At 46.5% G+C, this 21,302-nt stretch overlaps 1 protein-coding gene across 6 annotated transcripts in view; it reads left to right on the top strand.

Annotated features, from left to right (window-relative positions):
• Positions 1–21,302, top strand: part of CABIN1 (calcineurin binding protein 1) — a 1,968,820-nt gene that overhangs the window by 648,701 nt on the left and 1,298,817 nt on the right. For all 6 annotated transcript variants that reach the window (XM_069619890.1, XM_069619888.1, XM_069619891.1 and 3 more), the window contains one exon: positions 11,719–11,864. In XM_069619890.1, the coding sequence (XP_069475991.1) occupies positions 11,719–11,864 (146 nt within the window). The remainder of the gene's footprint in view (positions 1–11,718; positions 11,865–21,302) is intronic.

The following is a 21,302-nucleotide window of genomic DNA, read 5'->3' as shown; positions in this document are numbered from 1 at the left end:
TGTGAAGTGATTAGCTAATTCTATTATTGATGCTATGTAACGGGAGCCGTCGTCTCATTCAAGGCAGTGGGAAACATGGCTCTCGTCAAGAGAAAACTTGAATGTCTCATTTGCGACTATTTACCATTATTTAGTTTGGGCTACTAGGTGACGCCTTAGCAGAAACTATTGCATTAGAGTACAGATACAGAGAAATGGCATATGAGGGGGGACAAAAAGCTTTTAGGTGGTGTTTCTTTTTTTTTTTTTACCCACCCATGGACTGCCTATGGTCATGCTAATCCCTATGGCCAATCCCACCCATTTCCTCTCCAAAACACATCCTCCTGGGTTCTCTTTCAGATAGCTTTATCAAGCCTTGCCATTATACATTACTCTCAGAAGTGCCTGCCAGTGTTTTTTCTCTGAGAGTTAATGACTTAACTGGAGTTGTAAACGTGCTACTGTCTTAATCAGGTCTGCCCACAACCCCTCGATTTATAAGCACTACTTGTCGTTGGTTAAGATTTTCATATTTGCGATGAATCTTCATGACCTGTGTAGACCCCAGAACTTTTTGCTTGGACTTTGTGATTATTTCCCTTGTCCCTATGTGAAGGGGTATCTCTTTCCCCTCTCACCTAGCCTTCTACTCTTTTTATGGGTGACCTTTTTATGTCTCTCTATAAGGTGCGATTTGAGTTATAGTTTCCTTTAACTTTTGTGCCTAGGCTAGGTTTCCACTTTGGGCTTCCCTGTTAATTTTTCTTTAATGTACTTGGGTGAACTATTGTTGTGTGGAGTGATGGGGTGATACAATGTATCCCCTTTCTCACTTACCTGTACAATTGCAAATTTACATGAATGGCTTGTGGCAGTGGTTTTACCATACTAACTCTTTAGTCTTATTACATGCAGGCTGTTAAATCAGCCTCGGTAATGCAAAAGAGGGCCACCATTCTGCTAGAATGGTGGGCTCTTTCTTTTTTGACCATTGCTCATGTGCTTATTGTTTCTTAGGTCTTCCTCTGCTATTCTAGGTGGGAACGATCTCAGTGGAAGTGTTGTCTTTGGCAGGAATCCTTTGTATTCCCCGCCCAGGCTCCAGAGTGTCTGAGAAGGCAGGAAGTAAGGGAGGAGTCCAAAACTATTCTGCCCTTTGTCTTTCACCTTCCCTGAAAGGAACCAAGTCCCATTGGCGGGCTGGCTGTTCTGATTGGACAGCCAGACCAGCCTTTTCTGTAATCTGCAGGGAGAGTTTGCAGGCGTTGTGCTGTAGTTCCTGATAAATACTCTGAACCTGGAACCTGCTGACAAGTTGACCACTGGATCTGAATCCGAAGAGGAGGATGAAAAAAAGACATCTGTAACTATTTCCATCAACCGGATACCCTGCTGTGTAACTGGACCCTGATGCAACCCTTTCTTCCAAACGACCTGGGGGTCCTAGAAAAGACGATTCCTACCCAGGCGTGGTGTGCCGCCAATGATCTCTTCATTAATGCCAGTAAGACTGAGATTCTCCTCATCCGCACACCTGCTCCTTCCTTCCCTATTGCTCTCTGGCCAGCCTCTCTTGGCCCTCTTCCTTCTCCCACCTGTGAGGCTAAAAACCTCGGTGTCATTTTCGACTCCAGTGTGCTTCTCTTCTCACATCTCTGACAACTCTAAAAAGTCACACTACCAGATGCACCTCCTCAGGGGTTTTCTTCCTTTCCACTCCTTCCCCCAGAAGCTCACTGTCTCAGCAACAACCTCTTTCTAAATCTGCCTGCTTCTACTCTCCGTCCTCTGCAACTCATCCAGAACAGGACTGCGAGACTTGTCATTGGCTTCAAGCCCAGGGATCGTATCTCTCCAGGACTGAAATCTCTGCACTGGCTCCCAGTGGCTGCGAGGATAAAGTTCAAAACCCTTTGCATTGTCCACAAGGCCTTCTGGGGCCTGGCGCCTCAATACCTTCAACTCTCTCTTCCGAAATATCTTCCTTCTCAAGCTCTTTGCTCATCCGCTTCCAACTGCCTCAGGGTCAGTAGCTTCTCCAAGCATCAAGTTGTCAGTAGATCTTTCTTTGGCTGGGGCCTCCCTCTGGAACAGCCTCCCTGCCTCCCTGAAACTTGTGGGGAACTATCTCCAGTTCCGGAAGCACCTCGACACCTTCCTCTTTGCTTCTGCTTTCTCTCCTCCTCTCCCCTGCTGAACTCCTGCCTGAAACTGCACTGGTCACCTGGCTACCCTCTGATCTCGGTCCCAGGTCCCCTCCCCCGCTAGCTGCACCCCTGCACTGCCTCCAAGGCAACCACTGCTCTTGGGGACTGTTTCTGTATCCCTACAGTCCCCACCAGCTCCTGACACTTGATGTCTGCACTTGCCACAAGCTGGCCGCACTTTTACTTATTATTTTTATTTATTCTATTTATTTTGTACTGTTGATCCTATGTACTGCTCTGCTCTGCCCCCTACCGCTGCCCCTACACGTTATCCCCCCCCCGCCCTGCACTTGCTCGATCTCAATGTCACCTGGCCTAGTAAGATCGTTGTCTGTCTTCACTCTGTATATAGGCACCTTATAAATGCCATATCATATCGGATGCTGGTGAGATCCACTAGTCTCAAGAAGATCTGCATTTTGAGCCCTCCTGCGACGTGCTGCGACCTTGTTATACTGCAATCCGCCAATACCCTGTGACCTCGAGCCTGAGTGCGGAGCCTGGTCTTCCGAAATCCGAATCCAGCGAAACATTGGTGGCCTCCTCCTGGATCCCCAGAGACAAGATTCAAATCCCTAAAGTCCCCTCACCAGAGTGCAGGACCGAGAGAGTGAAGAGAATCCGACCAGCAATATTTGCTCTTCTTCTGGCTGCTGTAAAAAGGTGCCAAATTCAGAGCTGTGAGAATATGTGAAGTCATCTTTGCTGGAAGCCTCCTGTGCTGACTGCTTCTGCAAGTTCCCATCCAGTGTCCAGTTCTTATGTCTCCAGACCAAGAATCCTGAAGGCATCCACTCCGAAGCTTTTCTTTTCTCCTAAGGTACTTTGTTGGCTTGGGTAATACTTTTAAGTCATGTGTGAATCCTGTGAGGCTGAGTGGGTGCTTCGTGTGCTTGGGTGTTTGCCCACATCACATGCCCAGGCCTAATGCTGGCACGCATATAAGGGAGCCTTCTCAGGAGTCCCTGAACACTTTGAAATAACTTTTAAGCTAATAATTACTTGTTGAAGAAGATATGCTCTGGAGCTCTTACTTTCCTGCAACTGAAACCTATCTCAACTTGCTTACAGCTGGCACCTAGACCACTAGGGTCCCTCTTCTGCCACTGTGAGAGCTATAGACTAGGGAAGGACTGGATAAGAAAAGGCTTCTGTCAAGAAAATTATAATAAGTGTATAAGTACTTACTTAAATGAGTTAGTGTAACTATAACAATTGTTGGTGCATGCCACTACAATTTACACAGTCGAACTGTCATTGCTGTCATTTTCCTGTAACAATTGTGGGCGCCAGTCACTACTATTTGAGCACTCACATGTAAATGTATTTCTGAGGGTTGTCGAATCTGCTTAGATCACATGCTGTGCATAGGCCGACATCTAGTGGAAGATGCAGAGTATTACAGTTGTTGTTTTCGAAACTCGAAAATGGACGTCGAATAGGCCGTTCCAGTAATACTATCCCTAGTGTGATGTCCCCTGTACCCATGATCCCTCACGCGTTTTGGTCCCTCAGATTGTTTTTTTCTGCCATACTAGTCAGACGCATGTGTGCGGAGTTCCTTTCGGCGTAAAGCCTTATCTATATTTCAATTACTGCTAGAACTCTCCCTATCCTTTGTTCACCGGACTCGGAATAAAGACGCTGGTAACGATCAGAGAGACTTCCGTCGAAGACTGCTGTGACGGGCCCCAGGCCTTGGAAGGCCACCCCGGGCCTTGGCTCAGTCAGCAGGGAGGGTGGGGGGAGGTCAAACATATATATAGATATTCCCCTTTTTTCCTACATATATTCGGCCCGCTGCCATATTTTGACCTTATGGAGAGTACTCAGTTTAAATTCTGCCCCAAGTGTAACAAGTTTCACTGTCTAGATAAACATACTGTTTGCAATTTGTGTCTCTCTTGGCACCACTTTGAGGTATCTTGTAAGGCCTATAGGCCGAAAACCCTAAAGGACCGCTCCACAAAGTGCTCTGCCCACTACGCCAGGCAGCCCGAGGCCATGGTAGAGAGCGCTTTCAGCGATGGCAGCAACGCCACCGAATCGGACAGCGACAGGGCGGCTTCAGCTACCCAGGCGCAGACCCCCAACCCCGTAGGACTGGCTGGCGGCCATGTTGTGTGAACCACACCCGGCGGCAAAAGCGCTACACGAACATCCACCACCAAGCACACTAGCCCCAGCCGAGACTCGACACGCGTGTCGAGCGATCGGCAACAGTCGGCACCTAGAATGTGGTCCACCGAGACCTTGTCCTCTGGGCGCAGTCACCGCACGACAAGGCCACCCGTCCTCAGACGGAAAAGGTGTTGTCCATCAAACCGCTACCGACACCCGGTCGTCCGATGACAACACTGTCTCAACCCACTACCAAAACTAGACGCTCCGTGTCTAACCCAAAATTCGCTGCACCTTGACGCGATGCGTCGGACCAATTGGAAGGCCCGAAAAAGTCTAGTAAGACCACTTCTAGCCATGGGGGAGGGGGTAAACAACTCAAAAAGTCATCTAAAGATACCCAGATTTCTAAGGAGAAGCATAGGAAGGCCAAGGCTGCTAAAAAATCAAAAGAACATCAGTCAGCCCCCAAGACCAAAGTTATACCTCCCACAGATGAGGACATGGGCCTTAACACTCAGTCTGTGATTATACCAAGCTCCAAAGAATGGAGCTCTCAGGACATAGACAGGTTAATGAAAAGGATGACCTTTATGTCAACATTTTATGAAAGAGATCCTAGCTATTTTCAGTTATAAGAACACCCCTCCCACCTCAGCCCCTTCTGGTTCAAGGGCCACTCCTGTGTCTCCTCAACCCCCTCCTAAGAGGGCTCGCTTTGATGCTCCCTTTCAGAACTTAGTAATAGACCCCTTTGTAGTGGAGCCTTATGACCCAAGTTCTTACCATGAAGAACCTGACCCTCAATTCGAGGATGAACAGGCTGCAGACCCTTACTACGACGGGGATGATGAGGACCAGGAGGCTGAAGATGAGGCTGAAGCTTACACTTTAGAATCCCCAATTCCTAAAGACCCTCCCGTTAATGGTTCGCCAGTCGATAACCAGCCTCTCCTTAATGAGGTGTTGGCTAAGGCTGCTGAACACTTCCAGATAGACACACACAAAGTTCAGGAGGAGAGGGATTTCGCAGAACAAATCCTGGGAGACAAAAGAGCAGTAAAGCAGTCCATCCCTTTACTAAAATCAGTCCAGCACAGAATTCTACCTTTCCTGCAAACTCCTAAACTCACACTTGCAGTAAATCTGTGTGTTGAAAAGTCATTTCGCGCTGCTCCCTCTGACCCTTTATATATCAGGGGACAACTAAAAGCCAGATTCCCTAGTCGTTACCACCACTAGAAAGAGGGCGGGAACCCCACTTGCTTCCTCAGAGGCTCCTCCAGATAAAGAAAGCAAAAAGATCTATGGTCTAGGGAGGAAAGTCGCTTCATCTGTGGCTTATCAGGCTTGGATCGCCAACAGTGCCACCCTCTTAGCCAAGTTATAATTGCCATAAGTGGGAGGAAGTATCTGCATTGCTTTCCTCTGCACCTGAACCCTTAAAGTTCCAGTTAGCGCAGGTAACAGTTGATGGGAGGGCAGTGTCGGGCTGTCTCCTGAAGACCAACTTCGAAGCGGCTGATAATGGCGGTAGAATAACAGCTGAGGGCACGATCATTAAGAGGCATGCATGGTTAAGACAGTCTGGATTCAAACCAGAAACTCAGGCGACTCTAATAGACATGCCGGTCGAGCCTGATGTATTATTCGGCAAAGCCGTCGAAGATGCACTCAAAAAGGCGAAAGAGGAGTACGACACATTAAAATCACTTGGTCAACTCACTAACAAACCCTCTGGACAGAGGGGAAATGGTCATTTTTGCCGCCTTCGAAGCCAGAATTTCCAAAGAGGGTCAAACTATAGCTAAAACCTGGGCTCATCGTGGGGGGATTACCAGTCACAATCTTCCCAGGGCTACCCAAGAGGGCAGCGCAAAGTTCGTGGGTGGGGAAGAGGCAGCCCCGCTAGAGGTGGTACGTCACCTATCAAACAGTGAGGCACCGCTCCAGGTCCCCTCCCATGCATCCCCAGTAGGGGGGCGCATTACCAACTTCACCCACGCATGGGAGGGGATCACCTTGGACAGATGGGTGCTGTCCACAGTGTCCGGAGGCTACTGCATCGAGTTACTACAGCGCCCCCACGACCATCCTCCATGACAGAAAGTACACTCGCAGGAACATCAGAAAGTCCTCCTCTAAGAGATCGCAACTCTGCTTTCAAAGGACACCATAGAGGTCGTCCCAGCGCATTAGGTAAACTGGGGTATTTATTCAACCTACTTCTTTGTGCCAATGAAAGATCTCACAATGCGCCCAGTATTAGATTTGCGCCCTGCAAACAAGTATGTTAAGCCACAAAGGTTCTGCATGACTATGCTACAAGAGTTAATCCCCCTACTAAAAAAGGGGGATTACATGGTAACACTGGATATGAAAGATGCCTATTTTCATATTTAAATGTTCCCAGCGCACAGAAGATTTGTGCGTTTCAAGATAGCGAACCAGCACTACCAATTCAAGGTGCTGCCCTTCGGAATAGCCTCGGCTCCAAGGGTGTTCACCAAGGTACTGGCGGTGGTGGCAGCACACCTGCACAGGGAGGCAATCCCAGTGCACCCTTACCTGGACGACTGACTCATTGCAGGGGAGTCCCCCCTAATTTGCAGACAAAACATCCAAAGAACCATCAACCTCCTCTTTCAATTGGGTTTCTCCATCAAGAAAAAGTCAAGCCTCATGCCAAACACCTCCAAACAGTTCCCAGGAGCTGTCTTAAATACTCAAGAGGGGTTGGCCTTTCCGTCAGAGGAAAGAATTAAAAATGTGTTGCTGCAAATTCCTCAATACCAAGCCGGTCGCCAAATAAGGGTGCGCAAAGATATGCGTTTGCTAGGCATGATGGCGTCTTGCATTTACCTGGTTCCTCACGCGCGCCGGCGACCAATGCAGAAGTGGTTGGCGAAATGGTGGTCTCAAGCAAGTGGTCAGTGGGACGATTTAGTGGTCGTTTCGCCAACACCAGTACAGAATCTTCGCTGGTGTACAAGAGAATCTTAACGAGAGGATAAACCTTCTACGACCCAGAGGTTCAGGCCGTCCTCACAACAGACGCCGTTTTAACAGGGTGATGAGCTCACTACCACACAGCTCAGGGTCTGTGATCTCGCAAGGTTGCTCAGAACCACATCAATCTGCTGGAACCTACTAGCAGTATTCAGAGTGCTTCGGGCATTCAAATCCCTCTTATCGAACCAGTCAGTGCAGATCCTTACAGACAGCACAATTGCCATGTTTTACATAAACAAGCAGAGGGGCACTCGTTCTCCAAATCTGTCCAAGCTTGCCCAACAAATTTGGAAATGGGCACTCAAACAGAAGATTTACCAGTCAGCCCAACGTGTTCCAGGGGAACTCAACTCACTAGCAGTCTCTCTGAGCAGAGATACCCTTCCAGAGGAACACGAATGGCGACTACACGAAGACGTCGTAAAACCACATCTTCGCTCAGTGAGGTTTCCCCACAATAGACCTATTCGCCACAAGCGAAAACAGTCGGTGTCCAGACTTTGTGTCCAAGTTCCCCCAAATAGGCTCCAAGGGGAACGCCCTATGGATGAACTGGTCAGGGATATTTGCCTACGCTTTTCCACCGACCCCTCTAATGAGAAAGGTGGTCAACAAAATACACAAGGAACCGATGACGCTTCTCCTAGTGGCTCCTATGTGGGTGAGACAACATGGTATCCACATCTGCGCAAACTGGCGATGTGTGATCCCATCAAACTTCCGTGCCAGTACAACCTACTCACCCAGCACGAGGGGCTAACAGTGCACCCACACCCGCTCTTAATGAACTTGGCAGCATGGCTCCTGAGGTTATAGAGTTCGGGCATCTCAACCTGCCACAGAGATGTATGGATATCTTGAAAGTATCGAGAAAACCAAACACTAGGTACTGTTACTTTGTCAAATGGAGAAGATACGTGATCTGGTGCCAGACTAAACAAATCGACCCTATAGAATGTACTCCATCACACATTCTAACTTATATGCTCCATTTGCTAGATGCAGGGTTAGTATTTAACTCCCTAGAGGTCCACCTGGCGGCTTTGTCAGCCTACACAACCTCTCACAATAAGGTCTCATGGTGGAAAGTACCTGTCATCAAAGCTTTTATGGAAGCAGTAAAGAGACTCCACCCTCCAATTTCTAACCCGCCGCCAGGGTGGGACCTCAATGTGGTACTCGCTAAGCTCATGGGACCCCCTTTCGAGCCTATGCAAAAGTCTAGTCTCAAACACCTGACTTATAAAACTGCTTTCTTAGTGGCTATCACTTCCATAAGAAGTGTCAGGGAAATTCAAGCTTTGTCAGTGCAGGATCCTTTCTTTGTTGTACACAAATACAAGCTGGTTATACGTACTCGTCCTAGGTTCTTACCTAAATTAATTTCCAAATTTCATGTAAACCTGTCAATTGAGCTACCGGCTTTCTTCCAGGAACCCAAAAGCTCAGCTGAGGTAAATCTCCACACACTAGATGTGAGGAGAGCGGTCCTCTACTACGTAGACAAGACCAGACCGCTAAGAAAAACAGATAAACTGTTTGTCTCCATAGCGCTGGACAGGGAAGGTGATTGCATCTCTAAGAATGCCATCTCTAGGTGGATAGTCAGATGTATCCAACTGTGCTATTCCCTATTAGATAAGACACTGCCTTTTACGCCCAGGGCTCACTCCCCAATAGGTACTGGAGCCACTCTGGCTTTCTCCGGCTTTCATTGCAAATGTCCCTTTAGACAGTATTTGCAAGGAAGCTACATGGAGTTCTATACATACTTTCACTCAGCACTACTGCATTGACACCCATTCCAAGACCGATAGAGAAGTGGGACAAGCGCTTCTAAGACATTTATTCGCTCATGGACCTTCACCCCCCACCTCCTTCTTCCACTGCTCGCTAATCTATGCACAGCATGTGATCCAAGCAGATTCCACAAGCCTCAGAAGGGATACATTACTCACCGTAAACGTATTTCTGATGCTTGTATCTGCTTAAAGTGTACCATAGGGTTCTGCTTTCCCTGATCTGCTTTATACAGACCTAAAACAGTCTTGAAGTTAATACTTCTCTTTTGAGTTCATTGAAGCCCCTCGTGAAGTATATATTTTTACTTACCTTGAATTGCTGCTGCTCTTCTAAACTTGTAACACTGGGTGGTGCCTCCCTGAAACTGCTCAGAGCATTATATAGGGTCAATTACCTTGAAATAGATTGTATCTTAAAGTTTAATTGTATTTTGATTTCTTTGAATTGCCTAGTGTATTCTAAAATAGTTGAGTGTTCATACTTATCATAGAGTAGCTCACAGCCCCTCCAGAAATTATGAATTGATTTACTAGCTCTGAAATGAGTTCTAAAAAGTAATGTTTCAAGGAGTTTACTTGTAACAGGTGTCACTGTGTGACTGACAGGGTCACCTATCCTTGAGTTACTGATTGTATTCTAAAAGTATATCTAACCTGGCCTTATTCCCAAAGAATAGTATATTGCTATCCTGAATGTATAACCTTAGGTTTGACTCACCTTCACTTGCTTCTTGCGCCTCTAAATAAGGTTATACCTTGGTTTGCATAAAGTATTGAGTTGGTTTTTATGATTGTGTTTATATGATGTTATATTACTTACTTACCCAATATTTATCTTGGCCTACTTGTATTTTAATAAACTCTTTATACTTGCAATACATGGTGTCTTTGTACCATATGTATGCTACAATTTCTTTGCACCAAGCTACAGACCTCTCTCCCTTCTAAGATACGCCTGGCTACTCTGTCTATGCTACCAAAGGTTCTCAAGTGGTAAAACCTTATACGAAGAGTGGATTTATGTACTGCCTCAGATGTATGGTTTTATGAAGCCCTTAGTTGGACTTTAGAAAAACTGTCCTAACACGTTTGTCCTTCACTGAAGTTCTGTTACACATGCATTGGCAAAGCCACAGTTTTACCTTGTTTATAAGTATTAATCATTGCTGAGAACTGCTATAGATTGCCCTGATACTCGCACCATATAAGTATTAGTCATTGCTAAGAACGGCTATAGATTGCCCTTTTACTCGCACCACTTTTCACCTGCTACCATCAGTGGTCAGTTACTACCACTACAGCAGTGTCTAGCAAGTGCCTTTCCCATGCCTGCACAAAAATCCAAACTGTTGGCATTGCCAATGCTTATTAGTATGTTGCTTTTCATCAAGATGCCAATGATTACTTCATAGTTTTACATTGAAAAGGGAATCATGATGGAGCCTCTTTAACGTGCTTTGTTAATCCATACTCAACTGTCCGTGTACTCAAGGAGATACAGATCTTTTGTTCTGATCCACCGTATATTGTTTTCTTCTAGGGCAAGGGTGGTAGACTTTTGGATCGATATCCACTATGATATTCAAGCAATATACCAAATTAAATTGTTTCACTAGGCCTCATTCCCCAACTTGACAGGAGTTTTGTGAGTTGGATGCAACAGGAATTAATATTTTACCTTTTAAGGGCAAAGCTGCTGGTGTTTACAAAGTCATTGCTTTTGACCTTTGCCCAGGTGGCGTGTTCTGTTCTTATACTAGACTGAGGCTGCCTGTGCTTGGAGGGCTCAATCTTCACTCCGCGTGTGCCACAATGATGGCACCTGCCTTTACCAGGAAGCTTCATTTGGTGTAAACGTCTAAGGATGCAACTGAGGATGTAGTGCAGATATTCATTTAATTCTGCTATTTCACCAACAGAGTTGTTTTATTGCACCTCTATCTCCAGAATCCGTTGCTAGTAACTGCTTTGCTTTCTTATTCTTAAAGTAGCATCCAATTTATTGCATGGACTACAGGACAGGTTACACTTACTTTACAAACCTGTAACAATAGATGTTAATGCACAAACCTGCATATAGCAGATCACCTGCCCGTCTGCCGGTGTCCACTCCTCCCAGCCCCCACTTTGAAGAATGTTAGACACCTGATTTATGGTTGTAACCTCTCTGTTGGTTATGTGAAGTTTCGGGAAGGGGCATATCTGTCAACTATAAAGGTTGTATGTATTTCTTGATTTCTTATCTGCTCTTTTTGCTTATCACCTGATGGAAAACAAAAACAATTTAAAATGGTTCCGATAGGTATTGATATTCCGCTATAGGTAATAGTCTGAGTTGTACTGAGTTCCTCATTCGGCATGCCTGCCCACACAGGAAACTCTTTAAAAAGATGATGCTGTTTCTGAACGACCGCAAATTGAGAGAATTGATCTCAGTATGTGAACCTGCAACCAATGAAAGGCTATTAATAAAAAGCAGATAATGAAAATTATCCTTACTATGACCCAAAAAATAAATTATTTGTGTTTTCTGGAGGTAATTATGAAGAATGATTTTACCACTTTCTAATGGATGTTTTTTTCTTTTTCTTTAGGTGCCAACACTTCCAGAAGGTGCGGATGCTTTCCCAGCAGTACTGAATGAGTTGTATTACTTACTGGCAGACTATCACTTCAAGAATAAAGAGCAGTCCAAAGCCATTAAGTTCTACATGCACGACATATGCATCTGTCCGAACAGGTTGGTGCAGTGTTTGTTACGTGTCAATCTGTTGTGCTGGTTTGAGTCTGCTGGCTGGAACACTGCTTGAAAACTGTAAGGAAGAGAGGACAATGTTAATGGGAGCACACATACACACTGAATTGATTACATCAAAGCGTCTAATGAACAGTGAGCAGCCCAGGTCTGGAGGAGAGTGAGTAGTAGTTGTACATGCCTCCCAAAGAACCAGATCACATACAGTCCAGGGTAGTCACCACTTACCATAAACAATGAGTTCAGACTGCTAAGAAATTGTCTTACACTATCTCAAACTTCTCTGCTGACAGTCGAGTTCATTGTTAGCTCTAGAGCACCTAATTCGATACTATCCTATGTAGTTTCTTTTTAATTGGCTGGCTTTGTGAGAAGCCTTGGTTAGTGCATGTATTATTAGTTTGTGACTGCACTCATTGTTGAGGCCTGCCAGTCATCCCTCCTAAAAGATCCTGGGCCTCAAGCAGTTGGATATTCGGTCCTACGTAGAAACAAGGGAAGGTTTCTACATAGCGCTCTTACCTTGCACCTGCCACCATCCGGCCGTTATGTATCCTAATATTCTACTATCCCATGTACTGCACTTTCCCCTCCTCCATGTACTGCTCTTCCCCCCTCCCTTTCCCCGCGCACTTTTCCCCTTCCCCCTTCCCATATACTTGCGCAATCTGAATGACACTTGGCCTAGTAAGATCGTTATCTGTCTTCCCTCTTTTTCCCCTCCCTTGCCTCGTCGCGCCTCGAAACCCTTGTGTATAGGTGCGTTACAAATGCCATATCATATCATAGATCAAGGCTTTGTACTTCTCTGCGCTCACTACCATACACCTAGAGGAAATCTTATTATCCTCTAATTTGAACACACTCTGAAATATTATTAGTCTACAGGCAGCATTGGCTTGTTTAGAATGCGACTCTAAGCCTAATGTCACATCAAAAATAAGTTTATCTAAAACCCCCCGAATGCGCCAGCCACCAAACATTAGATACTCCTCACACAATAAAAAATGTTTGCGAAAAATGTTCTTATATTTTTTCCTTTTGCGGATATTGTCTATTGACAATTTTACGGTTTCAACGTTTCACCTTAGGTCTTATTCAGGGCTCATTCCATTCCTTGAAATAGACGTCAACCTATGATAACTTAATTGCTTTGCACCAGACTGTGCTTTTCTCTTAAATGATAAGAGGTTCCGTTCAACACGATAATTTCCTAGTAACACAAGTCATCTGTTAAGCTTGGTTAAGCTTCAAGGCCATCTCCGTGCAGCAGAATGCAGCATTCTGTTGCCTGGAGATGGCCTTGAAGCTTAGCAGATGACAACTGTAAAATTATCAAGTGAAAATAACTGCAAAAGGAAAAAGAATATAAAAACATTTTTTGTCTGGCGCATTGGGAGGTTTTAGACTTAAGAAACTAGTCAGTCCTGTGGAGGAGTGGTACCAGGTGGTGCAGTCTGTTCCCATAGCACAACAATACTTGCTTTGTTGTACTGATTAAAGGTGACAGTGACCAGAGTATAATTGCTGCTGCCTGCCCCAAGTTCAACTCCGATACAACAGGTTGCAGGACTTTAAGATGCTCCAAGTCGTTGACTTCAAAGGTCACACAAGTTTGAAATTTAGAAGTATTTTTCTATTTGATGTGTTGTTTCCAAAATTCTTTTCCAAAGTATTTTTGGGATATTTACTTGTGTATATAGTTAATAACATAATAAACAATAATAAAATACATACAGCCAATAATTGTCTTTCATATTAGAAACAAAACCATTAAAATGTTCTTTATAAAAGTATTTAAATACAATATACGTTTAAAAAGTCAAAATGCATAATATTGTTCAGTCATTTAAGTAACACAAGTGTGTATGGATCATTAAGGTCCTACTACCAATTCAATACGTTTCTAAATTATATACAGAATGTGAAAGAATCCTAGAATTGTCTACAATTATCTGGGACAAAAATTGTTCACTCACAATATTATCAATTACACCTACGTAATTATGATAATTAGCTGAATATGAAGTGGCAAGTGCAGTGCATTTAGTAAGAAGGTGCCTAGTAGTTTCAAGCTCCTTAAAACAGATTCAACAGGTACGATTGGAATGTAATATATTTGTCTTAGGACCAGTTGGCTTACCTTACCACACTTGGTCGTTATGAGCCTCCTGGAGACTAAAGCCCCCATTGATGGGTGCCATGTTTACTTCCAACATGGCGCCCGCTTGTCCACCGGACCGGATCGAGTGCTCTTGTGTTTCAGCCAGCTCCATACCAGTCCCTTGAGCCCGCTTTACTTATATAATCGCTGACTGGAATCACATTGCGTTTCAACGCTCGGTATACTGCTTGGTACCTTGCTCAGCGTGCTGGTATTCTGTACCTTGTACAAACAGAAGAATCATTAGGGAAAGGAGTGCGGCAAGTCTTCTCGTAAAAAGCCACAGGTTAGCCATTCCAGTGATTGTGCCAAGTCCGACACCAATAGCCATAAGTGATGGCAGTAAGTTAAATGTTCCAGATCCCTCACTATGTAGCCAGCCGCAAGGTGACAGTACGCAAAGCCATGCGACTTTTAGGGATGATGTCATCCTGCATTTATCTAGTTCCACATGCACGTTTGCGCATTTGCCCCATGCAAGAGTGGCTCTCCAGCCAATGTGTCAGGCCATTGGACAATGGGAAGATCTAGTGGTTGTCTCGGCAGCCCTCGTTCTCTCTCTGCAGTGGTGGTCACCTGCTTAGCCTCAAAAGTGATGGCTCCCCCCCTGGGAAGAAGGGACTACTTGTACAGATTAATCCCAGGTCAGATAGGGGCAACACTGAAGCCTGAACCACATCCAGGAAGTGGCCCGATAAGCCCACGCCGCCATTCCTGAAGAATGCCCCAAAACAGAGAAAGTACAAGGGTCATTCATAGAATCGGGAGGAGGGCAGGCGAACCAGATACCCTAAGCAGGAGTGAGCCAACCAGAGGCCCAAAAGGGGCATGTATTGTGATGGAGCCCAGAAAAGGCTAGCAGCAAGAAGTGTTGGAACCAGGGTGACCAGCCAAATATCTCAAGCAGGGGTGAACAAACGAGCAGTCAAATATGGGCATATACTGAGAGTAGAAGCCCAGGAAGGGCTAGCGTCAAGAACTTCCTGAACCAGGGTGACCATCCCCATACCTCATGCTAGAGCGATAAAGCAGACAGCCCACGAGGGGCTGGTAGAGAGAATACTCCACAAGGGGCCAGAAGCATCTGGAGAAGTTGATGACGCAAGAAGCCAAATAGCCTACCAGGGAGTGAGGCAGAGTACCCCACGAGTGTATCCAGTACACAGATGGCATGGAGGGCTATATAGTGCAAGTGGGACTTTCAAGATGAAGTTGCAAGACCTATTACGAGATTAATTTTGTGAGTTGATACAAACACTTGCTCGGAGATCCTGAATGCATACTCTAGCCAAAGAGAAAGACTTAAAGGAGACAGATTTTAACTCTATCCGCAGGCTGGGTCCCGAGAAAAAGAAAACAAAGAAACTGGGTGGATGTCACAAACCAGCGACCTGAAGGCAAGTGTAGTGGGAACCAACTTACTTGGCAGACGTTAGCTATTTAGGTAATGGGTTGTAGGGATAGAACGTAGGCAGTCACTGGAAGCTTTGATTTTGCGCGCAAGATCCATCTTCAAGGTAGAGAACATGTTAAGGAGGTCCTGTTTTTGTGAGGGAGGAATCCATCGGGTCGGCCACAGTAGGGTGGGTTATGAACCTCTGCCTGAGTGTGCATGGCCATGCCATCCTGCATGACTAATAATGTTTTAATATCGGCTGGTTTGGACTTGGCTGCAGACTTTGGCATGTCGGGATGGGGCAAATGTTACTGCTCTGAGAACTCGGAGCAGGACAACACCCAGGAGGATTCGCAGCCGCTAGTCAGAGGAGCATGGGCAAAAGGAGGGTGCCCAAAGTCAACTGTTGGGCCAACAGTATCAAGTAGGTTGACATATTGAGATGCAATGAGAGGCAATGTCCAGTGGTGTTGCTTGGGAATGGCGGAAGCAAGGTCGAGTATTATGCTGACCCTGTAAATGTCAGTTCAGGCATCTGATTACTTTGGGATCAAGGTGAAATGTGGAGGCAGCCCAGTGAGGGCACCTAACTCCATAGGTTCACGAGAGCAGGTGTCAGAGCTGAGGTGCCAGTCCTCTAATCAGGCCGTCACATGAGCAAGCTGGCTGCAGTCAGGAATTCCCAAACCAGAGGGGAAATCGGGATCATGCTGGTCTTAGGAGTGTGGACCGCCGTGCAGGCTCTTGGAACGCTCTCCAGCACTGCGCAATGCTGAGAGGCGGTGTGATGTGTACCCAGAAGATTGAGCCATGTAGGCGGGAGACTGCCTGTGAAAGTCGCTGCCGCCACCACTCCACCGTGGGGTGCGCTGCTCGGTTGATTTATGGATAGCCTAGCGGGGGGAAAAACTCCCTCCAGATCCGTGCCAGCCAGCAATGTCAGGCGGGGCACTTGTCCCCCGCATGCCAAAGTAGCACACTTAAGGTCTCCACGAGGGCCTGGCTCCGAATCCGGCGGTCCAGGTCCTGCTCCGCCGGTGCTGGTAATCTCTGAGGAGCAAGCAGTCCCGCAAGTCTCTCCGGGAGGTTCACTCAGTAGGGGGACCCCTGAGAGGGGCTCCCAACGATGTTGCTGAGAAGCACTGCATTCTTTGGTGGGAGCCCAGATTCTTTCTTTGCTGGGCAAGCATGGCCATCTTGGCATCGCCGGCTGCATAGATACTCTGCTGTAGATTCGGGGCTGTTGGCATTCAAGACGCCCGCTATGCCGACCTTTCAGGTCAAGATTGGTAGGGGCGCTGGGACATCCACCCGATGGGGGGGGAATTCATTTTTTAACGCTGCAATGTGGGCTAATAGGGCACCAGCCGTCGGAGCCTGCAGCAGACATGTCAGCATCGGGTGCATCCCTTTTTAACTGATTCCACCGGACTGTCCACTCAGCCACTTCATGTTCTGGAGGGCATAGCCTCCATACTGGAGAATGGTGTCATAGAAATGGTACCTCAAGCCAAAAAGAACAAGGGATGGTTTTCCCTATACTACTTCGTACCAAAAAAGGACTGAGGAATACAGCCCATATTGGACCTGAGACGCTTGAACAACTTCGGGAAGTTCAAGGTGGTGACACTCGCAGATCTTCTAGTCCCTGGAGCTCCAGGTATGTATGGCTGGTATCACTTGACCTCCAGGACGCTTACTTTCATGTGCCATCCATTCGAAGCACAGAGTACCTGAAGTTTATCATTGGCAGTTCTCACTACCATTTTCTAGTTCAGTCTTTGACTCCTATCTCCTGAGGGTATTCACCAAGCTGCTGTCAGTGGTGGAAGCCAGACTGAAGAGGGAAGCGATTCATGTCTTCCTCTGCTTGGACAATTGGCTGATCAGAGCCCGCTGCCCGGATCAAGCTCTGGATCATCTCTGCGGTACCTGCCACCATTTGCACAGACTGGGCTTCTCTTTCGCTCAACTTTAAGACGTCCCATGTGATACCTTCTCAAGTTCATTAGAACAATGAACAGACGAGGCACTGCAGATCCCACAGATGGTCACCAAATTCCCAAACGCCCCCATATTGCCAACCCTGCACTTTTACATTTGCTTCAATGGCCCGCTTGAGAATTATTTGTATTATTTTTATTATTATGGTATTTATTGAGCGCAGACCTAGCTTTGAGAAGCAACAGAGCGCTTTACAGAGGTGTACAACAATACAGATATATAACAAGTGCTTTTTCGGAAGTAACAGAACGGATGTACAGAAGGAGTAGGGCACAGAGGAGGGATACAGCTATACGGGGTCGCAGGAGGAGAGCGGCGGGCAGCATCTAGCGAGTCAGGTGGCACGAGATTTCAGAATCATTGGAACACTTGTGTATAGGCGCCTTATAAATGCCATATCATATATCAATTGTAGGAGCATGGGGGCGAGTCTGTTGCTGACAGGGAGAAGGTTCCATAGTCTTTGGGTATAGGCAGAGAAGGCTTGCTTTCTGGTCCTTTCCTTTTTGCAACAGCAGATTTCAAATCGGCACGTGTCCTAGCTTCTGGTTATGCGCTGTCTGCCAGAGATGCTGAGTTTCGCCCCGAAATAGCTTGGTGACTTGAGGGCGATTGCCTTATAGATGAGGCAGCAAGACTTGAAGGTTATTTGTGCGTGCAGTGAAGGTCGATGAGGACCGGAGTGATGTGGTTGTATCTGTGTATACCCTTGATGAGGCATGCAGCCACTTCTCAGGGTCACAAGGGATGACAACGGGAGGGATAGGACCAGTGCTTGAACGGTGGATCTAAAGCTGTCCAGAGGGAGGAAGGGCTTGACTTTTCGCAGGAGGGAGAGCCGATACCAAGCGGTCTGTTTTCTTGGCATTAGCATACTTGATCAAAAAACATTTGACCTTTTCCATTTGACCAAATTATTTTGATTGTTTTTTTTGGTCAAATTAAATAAATATATGGGGAGGGGTGAGGAAATTGCTTAAGGCTTGGGGTGCGGGAGGTCTCCCCCGCATTTTCGACCAAATAAAAAACCCCAAAAAAGGGCAAATTGGAAAAGGTCAAATATTTTCACTCAAGTAGACCTAAACCGTTTCCTTAGCTATGCATGTCTTGAATCGGAGGTGTTGTCGATGTGGAACCCAAGGGACTTGGCACAGGAGGTGAGGTCGGGTGTGAAGCCCTCAGAGTTCATCGCTGATAGTCAGGTCTTTATTTCTGGATGTTCGGTGTTGTTGGTGAGGAGTAAGAGGGGTGGAGCTTCACATATGCACTGAACATACAAGACTGTATCGGCGAAAGGCAGGTTTTGAGCCAATGGATGTCCTTGATGGAGTCGATCTTGAGGTATAGCTGTGTGTCGTCTGCGTATTAGTGAATGTTGTGTGTGGCTAGGAGGGCTCCAAGCGGCTCCATGTATAGATTAAAGATAACTGGGGAGAGGATGGAACCCTGTGGGACTCCACATATGGCGGGTAGCATTGGTGAACTAGAGGAGTCCATCAGAACAAATTACTGGCGATTTGCAATGTAGGACTTGAACCAGCGTAGGACATGGTTGCTGATCCCTACGCGCCAATGTAGGGTCTACGTAAGCGCCTGGTGTTCTACTGTGTCGAAAGCGGCTGACAGGTCAGCTGGAACCAGGAGGCAGGGGTGGCTGTCTTGATGGATGTTGAGGGTTTTGTCGGACACCTGTATGGTTGCTGTCTCTGTGCTGCATCTGGGTCGGAAACCAGATTGGTAGTTTTGGAGGCGATTGTTGGTGTCGATGTGTTGCTGCAGTGTGTGGCTAACACTTTCTCGATGATCTTACCTAGGAAGGGAAGATGGGTGATGGGGTGATAGTTACCTAGTTTGTCAGGATCCAGAGTGGGTTTATTTAGTAGAGGGAGGATTTGTCATGTTTTTAGGGTTGATGGGGAAGGTGCCTTGAGTTGGGGAGCTGTTGATGATCTCCAGGTAGTGGAGGAGAGGTTCTGAGGGGGGAGGGTCTTGAGGATGGATGCTTGGAGGATGTCGACTGTAAACAATTTGGCTTTGAGGGCGGCCAGGGTTTCTACCAGGTCCTCTGTCGGGAGTGTTTTTTTTTTTTTTTGCAACTTGTATTTATTAGTTTTACATAAATAAAACAGAGAATACAATATTGAAACTTATAACTTTCCCTTCCCCCTCCCTCCCTTCGGATCGGATGAATCATATTGTCCCGTGTTCTTATTATGCGTTGAAAAGGTCTGATACTTTGATATTATGGGGGCACCATTGTTCCATAAAGTCTGACTGGAGAAATTGCAAGGTCCCTTCCCACTCTTTTACAAATTTGTCTCCAGTGCCTTGAATTTTGTGGGTGATTTTCTCCATTGTTATATGGGTCCACACCTTCTGTAGCCATGTATAGATCAGTGGGGTATTCTTATTTTTCCAATTTTGTGCAATGGTGGTCCATGCTGCTATGAGTAGTCCCATAAAGCTTCTCCATTGTGATTTGCTGTATAGCCTTGCTGTATCATCTCTTATTCCGCATAGCCACACCTCCTCCCCCATCAACCCCACATCCGGGAACAATTTGCCCAATTCGCTTTTCACTTCTTCCCAAAAGGGTATTATGCCTTTACAGTCCCACCATATGTGTCTCCATGTTCCCACTTCGTCACAACCTCTCCAGCATTGGTTTGGTGTGTTTGGGTACATCGAGTGGAGCCTCTCTGGAGTGTAATGCCACTGAGTCATGATTTTGATCCACATCTCCCTGGTTTGTGCCGATCGGGTCATTCTGGGGATCTGTTTCCATAGGTCTTCCCCTTGTCCATTCGTTGGTTCCTTCCCTAATGTTTTGCCCCATTTAATTCTGTATGACCATTTAATGCTTTCCCCTTGCGAGTTTATGTGTTTGTACAGAGTTGATACCCACTTTTTTTCCCCCGTGTTGGAGATGATGTATGTCTCGAATCCTGTAAGGTCCCTGGTTGCTGCCTCAGTGATAATCGGGGAGTTTAGCCAATGTTTTAGCTGTTCGTATCTATATCTATCACTTTTGGGGATATTCATGCCTACAAAGCAGGATTCAAGGGAAATGACTTCCTTTTCTGCGAACATCTCGCCAATTTTAGTAATGCCCACCTTCTCCCAGCTATCATATGCCCCTTGTTCCATCCCCGCTGGAAATTGTGGATTTCTGCAAATGGGTGTAAAGGGTCCTAATGCCGTGGTCATTATGCCTTTTCGTGTTTGGTAGTCCCATGCTTCCAAAGTGGTCTTCATAATTTCACTTCTGATGTTTGTTAATCTGCTTAGAATCACATGCTGTGCATAGGTCCGACATCCAGTGGTCACTGCGGAGTATTGCATTTTGTTTTTCGTAGTCGAAAAGGGGACGTCGACCAGGCGTGTCTGAAACACTATCCCTATAGTGACGTGCGTTGTACCCACAATCCCTCACGCGTCGAGGTCCCTCAGATTGTTTTTTTCCGCCCAGCTTCTGGTCGCCTTCACGCGGAGCTCCTCGAGAGACATTGCAACCCTCGACCTTTGGTCGTTTCTTCTACGAAGATTAATACAGCACTCCCTCGACGCAGTGTAGCTGTTCTCCGCCGAGCAAAATCGTCGACGGAGGGTCGAGCGGAGGAAATCTTCGGCGCTGCCGAACACGTGGCCTGGCCTCGCTGGCCACATACAGTAGGGAGAGTGGGGTCGTGGGACATCTCTGGGTCTTTCTGAGAATGCCTTTCCCTTTCCCCTTCCTTTCCCTGGGGGTGTTTATCGCGATTTATTGCCTCTGCTATGGAGAGGACACCATTTAGGTTTTGCCCACTTTGTAAAGGCAAATTCACTTGGAAGGACAAGCACTCACGGTGTAACCGCTGCT

The sequence above is a fragment of the Ambystoma mexicanum genome, chromosome 10, assembly GCF_040938575.1.
Source record: "Ambystoma mexicanum isolate Mex_15411 chromosome 10, UKY_AmexF1_1, whole genome shotgun sequence".
Lineage (NCBI taxonomy): Eukaryota > Metazoa > Chordata > Amphibia > Caudata > Ambystomatidae > Ambystoma > Ambystoma mexicanum.
This window is presented reverse-complemented; position numbering and strand designations above follow the sequence as displayed.